This window comes from Procambarus clarkii, chromosome 55 (assembly GCF_040958095.1).
Source record: "Procambarus clarkii isolate CNS0578487 chromosome 55, FALCON_Pclarkii_2.0, whole genome shotgun sequence".
NCBI lineage: Eukaryota > Metazoa > Arthropoda > Malacostraca > Decapoda > Cambaridae > Procambarus > Procambarus clarkii.
Window position 1 is genome coordinate 10190435 of NC_091204.1, and position 20758 is coordinate 10211192.

Consider the following 20758-nt stretch of genomic DNA (forward strand, 5'->3'; position numbering starts at 1 on the left):
TGGCGCGGGTTCGATTCCCGCACGAGGCAGAAACAAATGGGCAAAGTTTCTTTCACCCTGAATGCCCCTGTTACCTAGCAGTAAATAGGTACCTGGGTGTTAGTCAGCTGTCACGGGCCGCTTCCTGGGGGTGGAGGCCTGGTCGAGGACCGGGCCGCGGGGACACTAAAAAGCCTTGAAATCATCTCAAGATAACCCATCAAAGGGAAATTATGAGGCAAGAAATTAGTAATACTCAAACTGCATCAAACAAATTTAACAAAACATGAAAGTGCTTCAAAATACAAAGAGAGTACACTCCAGAGGGATATATAAAGGCTTTTAGAAACGATTCATTTTATTCTGAACCGACATTGAGATTTCCGTTGTAACCTGAAAAGAGAAAAGTCATTAGAATAAACTAGAATAATGAACACTTGCAAATCACGAACACAAAATATTTAAAATGTAGCCACTTTAGAAGAGATGAATGTGTTTACATCTAACCCCGAAGAGCTATATTGGTTAGCAGTAAGGCTACAGTGCGTTTACATCTAACCCCGAAGAGCTATATTGGTTAGCAGTAAGGCTACAGTGCGTTTACATCTAACCCCGAAGAGCTATATTGGTTAGCAGTAAGGCTACACAACAACCCTTACTAAAGCTTGTAATTACAATACTCAGGGACATCTTTATCAACAATGTTCCTTTTGGATATTTATGCCAACATTTTGACATTAGTCTAAACTTCACAACCTACAAATTGCAAGTTTTAACCTTGTCCAATACAACCATTCCTGCCTAAAATTCAAGTGAATTTGAATGCAAATTATTTTTCCAAGTAAAGGAACCAAATATGCTTCTAATTAACTACAGTACTTTAAAATTCTAGGAGAATGGAATTAAGTGATCTATTTTGAATCATCATGAGAGAAAATGCTCCTCTCACATATACCAAATTAGGAGCAGTAATGTGGCAACCCGTTCTCGCAAATTTAATAAGTCAATATTGACTTATTAAATATGTGCATAGGTGACATACTTAACATAATAGTTTCCCTTGAAAAGCTTCATAGAAAACACCGACATTACCTAACCTACTTAGTATGTTAAGATAAGCATCTTATTGCTTCGTAATTACAATTATTACCTAACCAATACCTATAATAGGTTAAGTAACAATTGTAATTAAGAAGCTATAAGATGCTTATTTTAACATACTAAGTAGGTTAGGTAAGGTCGGTGTTTTCTATGAAGCTTTTTAAGGGAAACTATTATGTTTAGTATGTCACCTATGCACGCAACTAATAAGTCAATATTGACTTATTAAATTTGCGAGAACGGGTTGAATGTGTACACAAGACTATCCAGCTTGTCCACATGGAGGAAAATTTACACGTCAAACATTAATGATTTGTGAACTGTATTTAAGGTCAACAAATAATGCGAGTCTATGTGTAAAGGTACAAAACTGAGCATTTGCCAGTCTATCTACTATGCTCTTACTACCAATATTGTTGGTAGTATGTGGGTATAATCTGCATGACGGGACGGGTGTGATGAGGATGGGACGGGTGTGATGGGGATGGGACGGGTGTGATGGGGATGGGACGGGTGTGATCGGGATGGGACGGGTGTGATCGGGATGGGACGGGTGTGATCGGGATGGGACGGGTGTGATCGGGATGGGACGGGTGTGATCGGGATGGGACGGGTGTGATCGGGATGGGACGGGTGTGATCGGGATGGGACGGGTGTGATCGGGATGGGACGGGTGTGATCGGGATGGGACGGGTGTGATCGGGATGGGACGGGTGTGATCGGGATGGGACGGGTGTGATCGGGATGGGACGGGTGTGATCGGGATGGGACGGGTGTGATCAGGATGGGACGGGTGTGATCAGGATGGGACGGGTGTGATCAGGATGGGACGGGTGTGATCAGGATGGGACGGGTGTGATCAGGATGGGACGGGTGTGATCAGGATGGGAGGGGGGACGTGATGTTCTACACTACCACAAACTAGGGGCTCAACTATTAAGGATTTACATACATAGGATCAATTTACATAGTTACTACTACTATTCAACAACTTCCTACCGTTAAACCTCCTACATACATAGTTACATGCCCATTTAATACTAGTACACTAATAATCACCATCAGTACATGAAATGAACATTTTGGAATGTTACCAAAAATGTCAACACCCTGGTTGGGAGCTGCCAGGTATACAATGTAACATTTCTGTAAGTCCGAGTTTTGGCACAGACATTCCAATGGTGGAATGCTGCTTCCTAAGGACTAAATGTTCTCTTGCCCCCTCAACTGGCACCATTAGACAGCATAATGAAGTCATGGCGTGGCAGAGGGGGCGGGACACCAGATGTAAACACGAGAAATACATGATGGCTCCCAATTGTTGCAAACATCAACATGCACTATGCAATAAGTTAAAATATCATTAATAGGCTGTTACAATAAATTTACAATGCTCATAAGTACCCAGTTTAACAAAAAAAACAAAAAAAAAAAAAAGTTGGTATAGGCTCTTCATTTAAGCAATAACCATTGTGCTAAAACATTTTAAAACTTAATATAACAGTAAACATTAACAAATGAGGGCCCCTATCGAGAATACCCAAGTAATGGAGATGATGTAAAGGAAATACTGCCCAAATAAACATTAAATCATTGTATGACAAATTTACATCACCAGTGCTTTTGGAAATAGCTTGATAGCAGTATACAGGAGATGTGGGACAAGTGACCTTAGATGTTGTGCTAAGGAAGAGGACAAGTGAATATGATGTGGCACTAAGGAACGGGAAAAGTGAATGAGCTGTAAGCAATAAGGAACGGGACGAGTTAATAACCGTAAGCACTGAAGAGTTATGGAATGGGTGAAGCATTGCAGTAGTAATGCGCCTGAGAATTTTTACCAAAAGGGTATACAAGGGCGCAATGTATCATATGAAAGGTATAGTAGATAGACCATTAGTGCTGGAAAACGATGAGGACAAGTTTTTTTTGCTTTAAACTATCGTGCTCCAGGCATGCACTCCCGTTTATGTGCACGAACTACTCCTGGCGGTGCACTCCAGCGCGCAGCAAGCGCGCGACGATACCGAAATGTGTATACTCTTTTCAGCTTTTTCACCTTAATTCTCGTGCTACCTTGCTCGTTTTAGTATGGTTGTGTTCGCAATTAAATTCCCTGCAGGTGTTGCATATGCATATATTGTCCAAAAGCCAAGCGTGACTCCCTGCAGCAAAGCCTAAAGTTACCCATGAACGAGCACCAATTTGCACACCAAGACCCGTGTATACTTGTTCAGTTTGATAACATCAATTTTCGTGTTACGTCTTTCATTTTGGTATCAAATTGTTCGCAACATAAACGCGTATTTTAAAACTAGTCTCATAATATAGCAATAAATGGAATTTTAACATGTTAATTTTGGACGCTCATCATCACAAAATTATTTATCTTTCCATTGTTCTGACATCAATTTTCGTGTTACACCTTTCATTTTGGTATCAAATTGTTTGCAACCTAAAGGTGTGTATTTTAAAACTAGTCCCATAATAATAGCACAATAAATAGAATTTTAATTTAACATTTCAAAATTTTGACAAAAACATTTATAATCTTAATCTTGAAACTATCCTGAAGTCGACCGGATAATAAATGAAATTTATACAAATACTTTTGTTTTGCACGCAATGGAGCTAATAAGGCACCACAGATGGAGCTAATAAGGCACCACAGATGGAGCTAATAAGGCACCACAGATGGAGCTAATAAGGCACCACAGATGGAGCTAATAAGGCACCACAGATGGAGCTAATAAGGCACCACAGATGGAGCTAATAAGGCACCACAGATGGAGCTAATAAGGCACCACAGATGGAGCTAATAAGGCACCACAGATGGAGCTAATAAGGCACCACAGATGGAGCTAATAAGGCACCACAGATGGAGCTAATAAGGCACCACAGATGGAGCTAATAAGGCACCACAGATGGAGCTAATAAGGCACCACAGATGGAGCTAATAAGGCACCACAGATGGAGCTAATAAGGCACCACAGATGGAGCTAATAAGGCACCACAGATGGAGCTAATAAGGCACCACAGATGGAGCTAATAAGGCACCACAGATGGAGCTAATAAGGCACCACAGATGGAGCTAATAAGGCACCACAGATGGAGCTAATAAGGCACCACAGATGGAGCTAATAAGGCATCACAGATATAACTAATGACTTGCATTATCAGGCCAATCTAGCATGTAGGGACATTTTGCATGTAAGTTCGTTCTAATTTTGATTGGCAATCAATTTTGAAGAGCAGAGTTGCCATAGACACAATCAGAACACTGTATAAACATCAGAGGTTCGCAGTTGTTCAACGTCCTCCCAGCGAGCATAAACATTGCCAGAACAACTGTGGACTTCAAGATGAAACCATCTAGTTTCCTCCAAGGAGTGCCGGACCAACCGGGCTGTGGTAGTGGGTACGTGGGCCTCTCCAAGCAACAGCCTAGTGGACCAAACTCTCACGAGTGAAGAGTTTCACCTCGGCCTCGTATCAAATATATGAATTAGGCAAATGGGTTACTTGGGTTATTTCCTTTGAATCATAATATGACTAAATTAAATTATGAAATGTGAAACAAAATTATATACAATTTAATAATATTCAAAAGTATTATTAACATTATTGGTGCAATAGAACTTCTAAACTTTCCTTATACCATTAAAATGGCAGCCAGTAAATATCAGCATTTCAAGTGTACTGTGAAATTTACACGTTTCATTAACATATTAACCACTTTACACGGCAACCATCGCACCAAAAGCGAATACGACATAACCTTCGTCAGTAGTTTCTAACACCACAAGACAGTACTGGGAAGACATGATACCACAAGACAGTACTGGGAAGACATGATACCACAAGACAGTACTGGGAAGACATGATACCACAAGACAGTACTGGGAAGACAGGACACCACATGCATCGCTCTCATCCTGTAACTACACCTGCTCAACTGTTGCTATGGGAACAGTTGACAGTTGGGAAAGGTTTGTTTCATTATATTAAGCTTTTCTTTTCTAGCTGCAAAACTGAAGCCTGGCACTGCTGAGCAGCCATTAACTCTACATGGCTCACAGCAGGTTCAGTTTTGGCCCAAATACATACCACTTCTGTGGGGCAATATGTAAAGGTATAAAACTTCGCATTACTCATTCTATTTTAAATTAAGGAATGCATTCAATCATTACTGAAACCATTTTATATATTATTGAGGAATTTGATTTATTTGCCCACATCCTCTTAGCCTCTTAAACTCCAGACAAAACAAAGCATCTTACCTAGTTTATTCTGTTGGCATTGTGCGAATGATGTCAGAATCTCCGGGGTCAGTAATAGCAAGGGAACACACTCGGAAGTATTTACCACAGGCAGTTCCCAGTTCTATATTATTGCCAGAGTAGTGATGAACGCCCGTCTTGGCCAACATGGCATAGTACTCAATCTCAGACTTCCTGCAAAATGAACATGTTTACACCTACATAACAATTACGGGTCAAATGTGTGTGTGTGCACTCGTGCATGTGCAGGTTTGTGCGTCTCAAATACCGCACAAGCATTCCAATTAGTGAAGAGGCTTTGTGTGCACTCGTGCATGTGCAGGTTTGTGCGTCTGAAATACGGCACAAGCATTCCAATTAGTGTAGAGGCTTGCTTCCTACAGACTTTGTGTTCTTGCCCATCTCCTGGCATCAGATTGCAATAATGTCAACTGATGGGGCTGAGAGGGCATTAAACATTAAAATTTATTACTAAGTATTGTGAAATTTATTATCAACTATTGCACAGTTCTCCTCCAAAAGGTACAACACTAATGGAAAATCTAACAGGAATACTATAAGATATATACTTGTAATATCCCTATGCAGAAACAATCGGCCCAAGTTGGGCCACGCATAACATAATAGAAGATAAATTGGCATACAAAATTAAATTTGCCACTCCCTCACCAGTACAAGTAATTATCAGACACCAACCCTGGAAGAATATTTAGCACTGGAAAAGAACTGTAGAGAATTCCTAGGGCCAGATTCACAAAGTTACGCAAGTACTTGCGAACCTGTACATCTTTTCTCAATCTTTAGCAGCTTTGTTTACAATTATTAAACAGCTAATGAGCTCCAAAACATCAGGAGGCTGTTTAACAATAACTATAGTTGACTGGAAAGTTTTCATGCTTATAAATTGTTTAATAAATGAAACCAAAGCCATCAAAGATTGGGGAAAGATGCACACATTCACAAGTACTTGTGTAACTACTTTGTGAATCTGGCCCATGGGTATCACTAGAGATGCTAACAAGAAAGCAAAGGTCAGTAACTTTAACAGTATCAACACAACTTAAATCCTGAATTCAGGGTTGGGAGCATAGGTACATCAAGCAAAGACGGCTAGGTTGAGGGCAGGAGGAGATGCAGGCAGACTGACAAGCTAAAGTGGGTGGAGGCCTCGAGATGGGCAGTCACGGGAATGGGGGGGGGGGGAAGGGAGGACAAACAGTGGAGTACCCTTATCAAAGACAGCATCAGGGGAGAATAGAGGGCAATGAGAATCTCAATAGCGGGGTCAGTCAACTCCACCACAAATAGGAGATGCAGGGACAGAGCTAAAGGTGGAAAGCAGTGGCTGGACCAATGCCTTCTTTCCTGCTGGGAAGGAAGATGGAGAACACAGGTTTACATTTCTGACGGAGATGCTAGGTTGCCAGTAGCAACTGGACTGTACAACAGCCTCCACAGTCTCACCAGGTGAGCAAGAACAAGAGTGGACTACACAAAGACGACTGGAAGTGGGATGGACATTGGCTCGAAGGGCACGCATCATGAAGGGACCTTAAGACACGAGGAAAGGGTTAAGAAGGCAAACCCACAGGGGGGACAAGGTGGTGGTGAAGTGACACTGAACCGACACTAAACAGCAGAAGACTGGGAAGGAAGGGTGGAAACACCTACCAGTAAACCGAGGAAAATTCGGGTTCTGAACGTAAAGGAGTTAAGATGGGGAGCTGGTGGTGTTGGGGTTTAAGGCCATAAAACAGTTGCAGTATTGAGTGGTGGTAAAGAATGTGAAGGCAAACTGTGAAGCAATATACGACCGTTAGTCATGTCCGAAGAGAGCTAACCCTGCAAACCTAGCATCTTGCCTCAGGGAAATAGCATTGCGATGCTTTAAATTGAGGATGGCTTCCCGAGATTTTGAGTGCATGCAAGTGAGGGAGAAGGCGGGGTAGGCATCACTGCACCCATGCAGCAAGTCTGCAGAGAAGAGCACTTGATCCTGTCGACAATGGAAGACTGGACATTGGCGAAGTATTATGAATCCAACAAACCACTGCAACAACTATGCCATGAACAAAACGCAGAAATAACGAAACTAGCAATATAACAGTAGCCTACACAAAATTACACACTGCCATCTTTGTGAACACAATAAAACATTCAATATAATGCCATCATGGAACAGACTGGTAAGTTGCAGTGGGTATACGGGCCCATAAGCAAGGTGCTTCACCACCTCCCTTCTTGAGGTTATCTTGAGATGATTTCGGGGCTTTAGTGTCCCCGCGGCCCGGTCCTCGACCACGCCTCCACCCCCAGGTACCTATTTACTGCTAGGTAACAGGGGCATAGGGTGAAAAACTCTGCTCATTGTTTCTTGCTGGTGCCTGGGATCGAACCCAGGACCACAGGATCACAAATCCAGCGTGCTGTCCGCTCGGCTCCCTCACTATATACCCGGCAGTAATAACACCTTGTAACTATTCAAACGCTGCATTTGATAATCTTAAGAGATAACAAAATGCACCTCTTGGCATTGGGTTAAATAAAATTATAAAATGAACTTTGGATTTGGAGTTCGTTTTTCTAACTTTCTTCAAGAAAAATGATGATTCATGCAACTATCTTTTATCTCACCCTTGTCTTATACAATAATGTATTATATATGATTCTGAAATATTTATCTATAATTACTGTTAGCCAACTGGACAATAAAATGAAATTTATCTAGTTTGACCCTTATCTTGGTATTCAAGAAATCTAAAGAATTTGAACTGTTCATTTATAAACGTCAATTTAATCACCGTACCCAGGTTTGAATCAATCTTTAAGGTATGTGTGTATTCAAATTTCCAAACCCTGTGCAGAAAAGGATCAACTCTAGAAACTGATGAAACATTTACATTCTATTTATTTATATATATATATCCTATACATGAAGGTACATTGGGTTTATGAGAGTACATCATCACATTTACTTCAACACAATCTAATTTACAAGTGAATTTTCAAAGCCCAACATCCAAAACCATCTCCAACAGTCAATTTTACCTTTCAATACTACAGTTGCTTAAAGAGTTATTTTGATTTTGATTAATTTTGATCAGGCCCTGAATATACTTCCCCGTCACTGCAATGCAAGCGTTTACAGCTACATTAAAAATGCACATCAACACACACAGCTCAAGAGTTCATAACTTAGGTTATACATACACAGGGTAACTTACTGTTATATGTCACAGAAGAGATAATGAGACTCCATAAACCATCACACTGACAACATTTCTCCCAAAATACCAACACAAGTCAATATGGGAAGGCATTTTGGCAAGAAGTGAAGCTCACCTTGAACAAGGGTTAAGTCAACATTCTAAAATTAACATTTTTATCAAGTTTATCCCTTGTCCAAATTCCATCTTGCGTGACACCAACAAGCAGAGTACAAATTGGTGCCACTTTGACCAAGATGGTTGGCCATCCATGTGAGGGTTTACTTCTCGGTCTCACCTGAGAGATGGAGTGTTGTTGCCCAGAATCACCAGCTTGGCTTTTCCAGCTCGAAGACACTTTAGGGTCTGACGGTAGCCCAGTACGTACTTGCCAGACTTCATCACAAGAGCCAACCGAGAGTTAATGCTCTCGATGGCCTTTTTCTGAAAAGATCACACTAATATTAGATACATTACTGGTAGCAGTAATAGCATAGAATAGTGGCACCACAACTAATTTGTACTCGAGGCAGACTGCTTGAAAGTTACCAGGTTTCAACAAAAAATAAACAAACATTACACCTCAGAAAATGCTATATACTAAAGGAATGAGTATGGGGCGCCTGACAGCTGGTGGACAGCACTTCATATTGGTAGTTCTAAAGTTCCGGGTTCAATCCCCAGTGGATGTGTAGACAAATGGGCAAAATGTTTCTTTCACCCTGATGACCCTGTCACCTAGCAGTAAATAGGTACCTGGGAGTTAGACAGCTGCTACAGGCTGCTTCCTGGGGGTGTGTAACAAAAAGGAAGCCGTGTCGAGGACCGGGCCGCGGGGATGCTAAGCCCCGAAATCATCAAGATAACCTCAAGATGACTTAATAAGCACTGTTTGGTGTAGTTAAGAATGAGGTTGTTGGTGGTAATGTAGAGAGAATTTAAGCAGGAGTGCAGGGAATATAGTTTGATTTTGATTCCCAATACAATACTATACAGGGAATAGAACAATGGACAAACAGATTCAAGAATGACCTGGGTAAATACTAGTTTGGAAACAGGATTGTTGGTTTATGGAAAGAATTATTGGGTAATTTAATAAATGTGAGACTGCAGGATTGTTTCAGGCACAGGTTTAAGGAGTATGTGATCAATCGCCTTTAATCAAAATTTGATCTCTTCATACGAGATTTAAAACTAAATCAACAATCCTGCAATTTATAAAAAGAATGCCTAGCTATAAAAATAGTATTATTTTGGTGTAGAGGGGAGTCAGGGTGGATTAAACCCACACATCTACCAACATTGTTGGTTGTGTACTGAGGGTATAGTCCTCCTGATGAGATGCGTGTGGTCAGGGGGCTTCGTAGCCTGGTGGATAGCGCGCAGGACTCTTAATTCTGTGGCGCGGGTTCGATTCCCGCACGAGGCAGAAACAAATGGGCAAAGTTTCTTTCACCCTGAATGCCCCTGTTACCTAGCAGTAAATAGGTACCTGGGTGTTAAGTCAGCTGTCACGGGCTGCTTCCTGGGGGTGGAGGCCTGGTCGAGGACAACTCTTGTATATATCTCAAAAAAAAAAAAGAGGCCTGATCGAGGGCCGGGCTGCAAGGACGTTATCACTGAAATCCTCTCAAGATAAATGGGAACGGGACAGGTGATGCTTCACACTATCAACATTTGTGGTGGTGGTGTGGGTATAATCCACAAGACTTAAAAGATTTCCCCATTTTGCACCCGCAAGATAACGTAAGCTTTCAAGGGTTGATATATGTTAATCTTCTTGTTTGAGGAGCTGTTCACTTGAGACAGTTAAGCAAGTCCCAGCTGTGTCTGGGTACAAGTGACAGGATGAACAACCCAGCGGGTTTTCTTCCTATTGGCGAGTGTTGTGCATGCTGCTATGGCGGTGTGTCCACTCACAAGATGAGTGGCGCTGCCCAATAAACTCGCCCCTCGGGGCAAAATTTTAAAATTTAAAATCCACACGACTGGAGGACGGGTGTGATCATGATGGGAACAGGTGATGATCTACACTACTACAAACTATGGGCTCAACTGTTAAGGATTAAATCAATTTACATAGTTACTACGAGTCAACTTCCTACCATTAAACCTCCAACAAATGCAGTTATATAACCAATTTCATATACTAGTACACCATTTCTATCAGTACATGGGAATGAACATTTTGTAAAAATACTAAAAATTGAATCACCCTGGTTGAAAGCTACCAGTATATTAAATAATTCTGTAAGTCCGAGTTTTGGCACAGACATTCCAATGGTGGAATGCTGCTTCCTAAGGACTAAATGTTCTCTTGCCCCCCTCAACTGGCACCATTAGACAGCATAATGAAGTCATGGCGTGGCAGAGGGGGCGGGACACCAGGTCTAAACAGGAGAAATATACAAGACTGCTCCAAATTATTGCATACATGAACATACACCATGCATTAATAAGAAGCCTTTACAATAATGTAAATTTACGATGCTCATACAGAACGTTTAATAAAGGATTTACAGACATTGTACGAAAGATACAAAGGCTGCTACGGGCATACACAGCTCTACATTTAAGCAATAACCACTGTGGTAAGGAATTTTAAGATTTAATCATTAAAAGTTAAACATTAACAAATCAGGGGCCATATTAGGATTATTAACGAAATCTTGTTGCAGCCAACAAGATTTATGAAGAGTAAATACTGCCTAAATAAATGTAAATCTGTTATACAATGCATTTACAAAATTGTGTAACTTCAGTGCTTTTGAAAATTGCCTAAAGTGTTGATAGCAATGTGAAGAGATATGGGAAGAATGACTTATTAAAGTGCCACAAAGGAACGATACTAATAACTTGCGACTAAGAATCAGGAATAATAAGATAAGGCGCTAATGAACGTGACAAGTGTGGACGTGGACAATTTTGTAAGGACCGTTTGGTTGCAGCAGCACCGTCCTCACATCGAACACTCGCACCGTGTCAGCAAGGCGGACAGCCCGTCTGCTTTCATACCCCTCACTGTATTTCCCACTTCTATACTTCCCTTCACCTATGCCTCTCCTTCCTCTTTACTCCCCCCCCCCCCCAAAAAAAAAGACCTGGGGATTTCGAGAATGAAAGTTGTGCTAACCATTAAAGACAAATTAGATGTGATTATACTATGAAAATGACCAGTCATCTTTTGAGCATTGCCAATAATTTAGTGTAGGCACTAGTACCATCTATGGTACAAAGAAGCAAACATTACTACTTGAAATACATAGCTACTTGCAAGCGAGCGGCTATAAAACTCTGAAGACGGCAAAGGGACGAGTTAGACAAAGCTATGAACAAGTGGTTTGCGCAGCATCGCACAGGTTATCTTGAGGTTATCTTGAGATGATTTCGGGGCTTTAGTGTCCCCGCGGCCCAGTCCTCGACCAGGCCTCCACCCCCAGGAAGCAGCCCGTGACAGCTGACTAACACCCAGGTACCTATTTTACTGCTAGGTAACAGGGGCATAGGGTGAAAGAAACTCTGCCCATTGTTTCTCGCCGGCGCCCGGGATCGAACCCAGGACCACAGGATCACAAGTCCAGTGTGCTGTCCGCTCGGCCGACCGGCTCCCCCCGGTCAGGTTGTGACAATTCACGGCGAGGAAACAAGAAATGCTGCAAGAAGGTTTGTAGCCAGCTTTGGAATACTGGATTTCAGGGCAAATGATTGATGGATTTCCAGGTTAGAGCGAGCTACATTCTTGAAGAGAATAGTCTGAAAAGGTTACGTATCTAAATATTAAAAAGGTCTTCAAGCAAACTCCCGCTTAAATATGGTTTCACAACTCTTTCAGTAACAATATATGGAATAAAAAAAAATTAAAAATGTTATATTTAGGACTTTTGCGGTAATTATTCGTGATGTCCTTATTTATCTGGCGAGGGGAGTCCAGTCCAGTCCAGGTAGGTATTGCGGAGTCCAGAGACACTATTGAACTCTGGAACATTTAAAAAGTAACATCAATCTCCTTACATTAGGCCATCCTAGGCCTAAAACATGCAAACTTAAACCCACAACACGTGTGCCATACAAGTTCTGCAAATATTAACATTTTTGCCTGCCGCCCGCCCGGGGCCGGCTGCTGCCGCCCGCCCGGGGCCGGCTGCTGCCGCCCGCCCGGGGCCGGCTGCTGCCGCCCGCCCGGGGCCGGCTGCTGCCGCCCGCCCGGGGCCGGCTGCTGCCGCCCGCCCGGGGCCGGCTGCTGCCGCTGCACGTGGCCGGCTGCTGCCGCTGCACGTGGCCGGCTGCTGCCGCTGCACGTGGCCGGCTGCTGCCGCTGCACGTGGCCGCCGCCTGCCGCTGCACGTGGGCGGCTGCCGCCCGCCCGGGGCCGGCTGCCGCCCGCCCGGGGCCGGCTGCCGCTGCACGTAGCCGGTTGCCGCCCGCCCGGGGCCGGCTGCCGCCCGCCCGGGGCCGGCTGCCGCCCGCCCGGGGCCGGCTGCCGCCCGCCCGGGGCCGGCTGCCGCCCGCCCGGGGCCAGCTGCCGCTGCACGTGGCCGGCTGCCGCCCACCTGGGGTCGGCTGCTAACCAACAAATGCTCTTAAAACGGGCAATACTGCAGAGTAACAAGAGTAGATAAAGAGGTCAAGAGGTCATTAACTCACAGACTTCTTAGTAGGCGCCATGGCTGGGTGTGTGGCGGAGGAGAGTAGTGTGGGGAGAGTGGCAGCAGCAGCAGCAGATGCTCACTCCGGCCCGACAACAACACAAAGAGACGGAACCAACGTGGCCGCCGCCGCCAACAACAACGCTCACTCGGAAAATATCTCACCCCCAATATTACCTCACTCTCCCCCTTATAACAACTACACTCTCAATAAATAACTTATAATATATTTAATAATACTAGTCATCCAATTATTTAACAATAATAGTAAATGACAGCAAATTTCAGAGCAAAATATTTCATAATATTTCATAAACAGCAGATTTCCATATAATCTGTTTTCACAATTCGGAGTTAATATTACACAATATTAAAAATATTTTAATTATTACAATTGATAATATAGGATATACACAAGCAGTTATTGCTGAATAATAATGTATATGGAATCCTGTAGCCAAAACGCAGCGTTTCGGAGAAGCTACATTACATATAAAATGCAAATTTAAATTCAAATGTTTATTCAGGTAAATGTACATACATAGATGAAAAGTTACAAACATAATGTTGGATTTACAGATAGAGCTAGTACATACAATACCTAAAGCCACTAATACGCACAGCGTTTCGGTCAAGGTGTGGGGAAAAAATACTTAGATCCCTTAGACTTAGAAACACTTAGATACTTAAAATACTTTGTACTCACCTAGTTGTGCTTGCTCTTTGAGCTCTGGCTCTTTGGTCCCGCCTCTCAAGTGTCGATCAAGTGGTGTACAGATTCCTGAGCCTACTATGCTCTATCATATGTACAAATCCACAAGGGCCGTGACGAGGATTCGAACCTACGTCCGAGAGCATCCCAGATGCTGCCTTTATCGACTGTCTATCATATGTGTCAGTCATCATTTTTTTTGTTACTAACAAACTTAGGTATTCACAGCAATGTATTTCTATCCTATTCTCTATGAAGGGCCACACAATCTTGATCAAAACTAGCTACAATCTCATCCAAAGATTCTCATCCAATCTCATCCAATCTCATCCTCACAGGACGACCAGTCATACATGGAATCAGAACCAAATACTTAAGGCTGATCTATTAGCCTCCACTGGCAAAATCTGGGTGCAGGACAAGAATATCTTCCAATATTCCTGAGTGTATGAAGTAATTACAGACTTCAAAGTACCTTATACCATTCGGTCTGAACTCACTGATAACAGGGCAATCACAGATATAATTTAAGAAGTTTATTCAGGTGAAGGTACATACATTGAAAATGAGTTACCAACATAATGTTGGATTTACAGATAAAGCTGGTACATACAATACCTAAAGCCACTAATACGCACAGCGTTTCAGGCAAGATGTGTGTGTGTGGCGGGGGAGGGGGGAACCCTATTTGAGATCGAAAGCGTAAACTGAATTGAGAAAATGATAATGATGACATGATAGGTGGAACAGCAGGAAATGAACCACTTAGTTTGATGAAAGGGAGCAGTAGAGCAACAGAAGTGCATTTACATCGTATTAGGCTTGGGTACCCATGTGCATGGGAAATAGGCTTACAGGTTCCGGAAGATGAGAGGAAATGTCAACACTGTGGAGAAATGCCCGACAGCACAGTTACAAACCCATTAAGATTTCAACTTAGATTCAACAGAGCAGAAGAAGTTGTTAAACACATATGGCAAAATCTTACTGAAGCGACCATACGAGTCATAAATACTAATACTCCGCCCAAGTAAAACAGAAACAAGCAACACTTAGTGGGCCAGCCAGAGGCTTAGGGCCCGCCCAGTGGGCCAGCCAGAGGCTTAGGGCCCGCCCAGTGGGCCAGCCAGAGGCTTAGGGCCCGCCCAGTGGGCCAGCCAGAGGCTTAGGGCCCGCCCAGTGGGCCAGCCAGAGGCTTAGGGCCCGCCCAGTGGGCCAGCCAGAGGCTTAGGGCCCGCCCAGTGGGCCAGCCAGAGGCTTAGGGCCCGCCCAGTGGGCCAGCCAGAGGCTTAGGGCCCGCCCAGTGGGCCAGCCAGAGACTTAGGGCCCGCCCAGTGGGCCAGCCAGAGGCTTAGGGCCCGCCCAGTGGGCCAGCCAGAGGCTTAGGGCCCGCCCAGTGGGCCAGCCAGAGGCTTAGGGCCCGCCCAGTGGGCCAGCCAGAGACTTAGGGCCCGCCCAGTGGGCCAGCCAGAGGCTTAGGGCCCGCCCAGTGGGCCAGCCAGAGGCTTAGGGCCCGCCCAGTGGGCCAGCCAGAGGCTTAGGGCCCGCCCAGTGGGCCAGCCAGAGGCTTTGGGCCCGCCCAGTGGGCCAGCCAGAGGCTTAGGGCCCGCCCAGTGGGCCAGCCAGAGACTTAGGGCCCGCCCAGTGGGCCAGCCAGAGGCTTTGGGCCCGCCCAGTGGGCCAGCCAGAGGCTTAGGGCCCGCCCAGTGGGCCAGCCAGAGGCTTAGGGCCCGCCCAGTGGGCCAGCCAGAGGCTTAGGGCCCGCGCAGGAATATCCCTGCGAAAAAAAGCAGAAAATGCAACAGAACACCAGAAGGAATTGTAACCAAATAAACCAGATTACAATTATAGTATTGGAGAGTATGTCCCAGATCTTGTTCACATGGTTTATAATCGGAATGTTCACCATTGGGGGATTCATTACCTGCAGCCATCTGCCATAGATATCGATATCTCATCCTAATTTTGGCAATTACAATGTCACACTGTCAATATGTTTTATGCTGCCCGTACATATAGTTCTCTGTTCTAAACATGTCATAGATCTTTATACTCATGCTTTCTGGCCATTGTGTGTCAGTAACTGCTCTTCTGTCATTCCTAATTTCCTGGACCCGGATTCACAAAGCAGTTACGCAAGTACTTACGAACCTGTCCATCTTTCCTCAATCTTTGACGGCTTTATTTACATTTGTTAAACAGTTGACAAGCATGAAAACTTGCCAATCAACTGTTGTTATTGTTATAAACAGCCTCCTGGTGCTTCGGAGCTCATTAACTGTTTAATAATTGTAAACAAAGCCGCCAAAGATTGAGAAAAGATGTACAGGTTCATAAGTGTTTGCGTAAGTGCTTTCGTGAATCTGGCCCCAGCTAATTCTGCATGTGTGGAGCTAAGCCAGTTATGGAGTCTCTCACTTGTGGTCTGTGTGTATATGTTGTCTTTATATATTCTACAGGCTGCTGCAGTGTGCCCTGTTGACATTTGTACAGACCCATCAGCGTAAGCATAGTCGACCTGTTGACATTTGTACAGACCCATCAGCGTAAGCATAGTCGACCTGTTGACATTTGTACAGACCCATCAGCGTAAGCATAGTCGACCTGTTGACATTTGTACAGACCCATCAGCGTAAGCATAGTACCCGTGAGGCCTACTCAGATTGTAAACTCTGTGATAAACCTTTAATGCATTCACTAGAACACTATATTGATGAATGTGAAACCGTAAAGGACTTTAGACCTCCTGGCCTCTTGTACCACCAACTGTGTAACTATTTTATTGACTCAGGTGTTCTGGACGACATCCTAACAATTTACCCAAAATTTGCTTGTCCATTTTAAAGAATGAAGAACAATTTTTATTGATATTACTTCTTAGATGCATCACTTATGAACTCATCCCTGCCCTTGTGTGGCAGTGCACAGTAGAAAGTTGTTTTCACATATCCATACATTAAAACATTGATTGTAACCATGATATATATGTGCTTCAGCCTACAGTTTAGACCTATTGTCTTATGTATGACCCTCTGTCCTGCGTGACATACTAGCATTATCCTCACTTTAATAAGACTATCAAAATCCTCAGATTAGGCAAAATTGTAATTAATTTTGTCAATAAAGAAGTTAATAATGTAACGGTTCTATTGTTACGTAAAGTATGGTGACAAATAAACACAGACACTAAGATACTATATATATATTTGGTCGAATATACAGAAGTACACAGGTGATACGTTGGTGTGAGTTGAGCGCACTTAGCGTTGGTACAGTATCTCGCAAGTGTCTGCTCTAGACCACACTTGAAAGTAGACTAGTTAATGTTCGCTACACCGCTGCTTATATTGCTCGGGCATCTCACCGTGTTGCCCGGGCAACGCCTCACCTCATTCATCTCCAAAGGTTGACAGGAACATTAACACTATATTTGGAGCGAGTATATTATTGGGATAATCTACTCGCTACAGAACTCCCCCTCCCAGGGGATGAAAGGAAAAATACTTGATCAAGGAACTTAGCTGGTCGGCGAATTGTACGCCCTGCTCGCGTTACATAACCATCAAAGTTAACTTCCTCCTCTTCGCTGATGTCATCTAACTGGGGTCGTAGGGTGGGAGGTCGCACAGGATCGTCCGTCGTCGCAGGATCAGGTTGTGGTGCGGCTGGTAACTGGGGTTGTAGGGTGAGAGGTCGTACAGGATCGTCCGTTGTCGTAGGTGGCGGTGCTGCTGGTAACTGTGGTCGAAAAGTGAACTGCGTAGTCGGCGGATGTGTCTCTGGAGGGATGTCTGGGGCAGCGTCACAGTGTGCTGGTTTAAGGCGATCGATGGAGATGTTTACCCGCTGTCCTCGGCGTTCAATGGTGAAGAACTTCGGTGTTCGAGAAACCACTTTAAATGGTCCTTCGTAAGGTGACTGTAGAGGGCGTTGAACAGCGTCGACTCTTACAAACACGTGTTCAGTTGTGTGGAGCTCATGAGGCACATATGTAGCACGAGTTGTCGGTTGGCGTGGTGGTGTAGGCCGAATGTTTGTCATGGCCGCCCGTAATTTCTGGACAAAAGTGGGGTCTGGGGGTGTGATAAATGGCGTTGGGGTTAAGAATTCGCCCGGAAGCCGCAGGCTAGATCCGTATACTAAGTCTGCTGCCGAGAATCCACTGCCCTCCTTCGTGGCCGAACGGATGCCAAGCAAGACTAATGGAAGGTTGTCGATCCAATCATCAGGGCGTGCTTGAGCTCTTAGGGCAGCTTTTAGTTGTCTATGAAAGCGTTCTACCATTCCGTTCGACTCAGGGTGGTATGCTGTGGTTCGGTTATGTGTGGTGCCGAGGAATTCCATAAGTTCCTTCCATAGATATGATTCGAACTGTCGTCCTTGGTCGGTGATGATGACAGAGGGGCTGCCAAAACGGGCGACCCATCCAGAGAGGAAAGCCTGGACCACTGACTCAGCTGAGATGTTGATTAATGGGATTGCTTCCGGCCATCTGGAGAATCGATCGATGCAGGTGAGTAGATAAGAATATCCTCTTGCCGACGGTAATGGTCCAACGATGTCTACATGCACCACCTCGAAACGGTCAGAAGGTAACGGAAACTGTTGAAGAGGGCTCTTTGTGTGACGATGTGTTTTCGCTCGCTGGCACTGGAGACATGAGCGAGTCCATCGTCGAACATCGGCATTGATTCCTGGCCATACAACACGCTCCGTTAGTAGTTTCTGGGAAGCGCGTACTCCTGGGTGTGCTAGGGAGTGAAATACTGAGAACGTTTTCCAGCGAAACTGGGCAGGAATGTAGGGCCTAAGTGCTCCCGTCCGTGAGGTGTCACAGATTATACTACCGCCACCTTCCATGGGAATCTCGATGAACCGGAGAGCTGTGTCAGATGTTCGTAATCGCTGCAGATCAGGGTCTTCCCGTTGGGCCTTACTGATTACACAATAGTCCACCTGAGCTGGGTTTGTCACGACGTGGTTTATGGTGGGTCGAGACAGTGCATCGGCTATGACATTATTAGTTCCTTTGACATGACGGATATCCGAGGTAAATTGGGAAATAAATCCCAGGTGGTTGGCTACTCGAGGAGAGTGAGCATCACCCTTGGCCGCCAGCGCATAAGTGAGAGGTTTGTGGTCTGTGAGGATGTGGAAGTTCAGCCCCTCGAGAAAGTGCCGGAAATGTTGTATGGCTGAGTAGATGGCGAGCAGTTCCCTATCAAAAGTGCTGTACTTCTCTTCAGTGGGTGACAGGCGCGCTGAAAAGAATGCAATTGGGCGCCATTCTCCTTCAACGAGCTGTTGTAGTACAGCACCAATTGCTGTGTTTGAAGCGTCGGTAGAGAGATTGGTGGGAGCGTCAGACACTGGGTGTGCGAGTAAGGTGAATTCCGCCAGCTTGTTTTTTATGTCGGTGAATGCTGTCCCTGCCTGGGGAGTCCACTCCAACGGAAGACGGGACGTGAGTTTCCGACCATGTAAGAGGTCGTATAAGTGTCGCAAGATGTCCGAACAATGTGGGATGAATCGATGATAAAAATTCACCACACCAAGAAATTCTTGCAACTTCTTTGGAGTAGATGGGCGCGGGAATTCCTTGATTGCCTCGATTTTCTTCTCTAGTGGTTGGACCCCTGCTGCTGACACACGGTGTCCCAAGAAATCCAGCTCTGGAACATGGAAAATACACTTCTCGGAGTTGAGCTGCAAGCCGAAGTTGCGCAGACGGGTGAGAAGGAGTCGGAGGTGTAGCAGATGTTCTGTTGGTGATGTACTGGCCACCAGCAGATCGTCAATGTAGGCGTAGCAAAAAGGAAGGTCCTTAATTACTTGGTCGATGAAGCGTTGGAATGTCTGGGCTGCATTCCGTAGACCAAAAGGCATCCGGACGAATTCAAACAGTCCAAAAGGTGTTGTGATCGCTGTTTTCGGAATGTCTGCCGGTTCCACAGGGATCTGGTGAAATGCCCGCACAAGGTCAATTCTCGAAAAAACGGTTGCGTTGCTCAATCCCTGTGAGAAATCCTGGATGTGTGGTATTGGGTAGCGATCCGGCAGAGTATGAACGTTGAGAGCCCTGTAGTCTCCGCAAGGGCGCCATTCCCCTGGGGCTGTTTTCGGGACCATATGGAGAGGTGAAGCCCATGGACTGTTCGAAGGGCGGATTATTCCCGCCTCCTGTAGCTTATTGAATTCAGCACGTGCTACCGCCAGTCGTTCCGGTGCCAGGCGGCGTGGTCTGGCGAAAGTAGGTGCTCCCGTTGTAGTAATGTGATGCGTAATCGTATGTTGCACCTCTGGTCGAGGGCTGGCGGGTTGGGTCACATCTTTGAATTCATCCAGGAGTGCTTGAAGTTCCGTAGATGCGACTGGGGTGACGATGTTAACTTGTGGTGAGGTACTAGGAGAGGCTCGAAGTACTGCACCTGCGGGATCCACCATAAGTCGATGGTGTTGCAGGAAATCCCATCCAAGAATGGGTTGTTCCACATCCGCTATGAGGAAAGTCCACGAAGGGCGACCCAGAGAGGCGAACTCGAGAACCAGGGCGCGGGTCCCATATGTACGGACGGACGTACCATTGGCGGCTCGTAAGTCCAAACCAGGAGTACGGGTTGGTTTGACCAGTGGGGGAGGCAACACACTAGCTGCTGCACCTGTGTCAACGAGGAAACGGCGTTTGGTTATGACGTCAGATATGTAGAGCAGTGTAGTGTTTGAAATGGCGGGGTCACTGGCCGTTAACAGTCCCCGCCGAAGTAGTTTCCCGACCAGGAACAAGGAGCCCTACAGTTGCGGGCTTGGTGTCCGAACTTCTGGTGGTAAGAACAA

At 45.0% G+C, this 20758-nt stretch overlaps 1 protein-coding gene across 1 annotated transcript; it reads right to left on the bottom strand.

The window, feature by feature from the left end:
- Positions 1-319: 319 nt before the first annotated feature.
- LOC123755853 (large ribosomal subunit protein eL30-like) lies at positions 320-13365 on the bottom strand. The gene is made up of 4 exons (XM_045738756.2): positions 13211-13365; positions 8865-9010; positions 5361-5534; positions 320-372 (listed from the first exon to the last, which is right to left on the bottom strand). The coding sequence occupies exons 1-3, from the start codon at positions 13229-13231 to the stop codon at positions 5366-5368; spliced, it is 336 nt and encodes a 111-aa protein (XP_045594712.1). The 5' UTR covers positions 13232-13365; the 3' UTR covers positions 320-372; positions 5361-5365.
- Positions 13366-20758: the final 7393 nt, after the last annotated feature.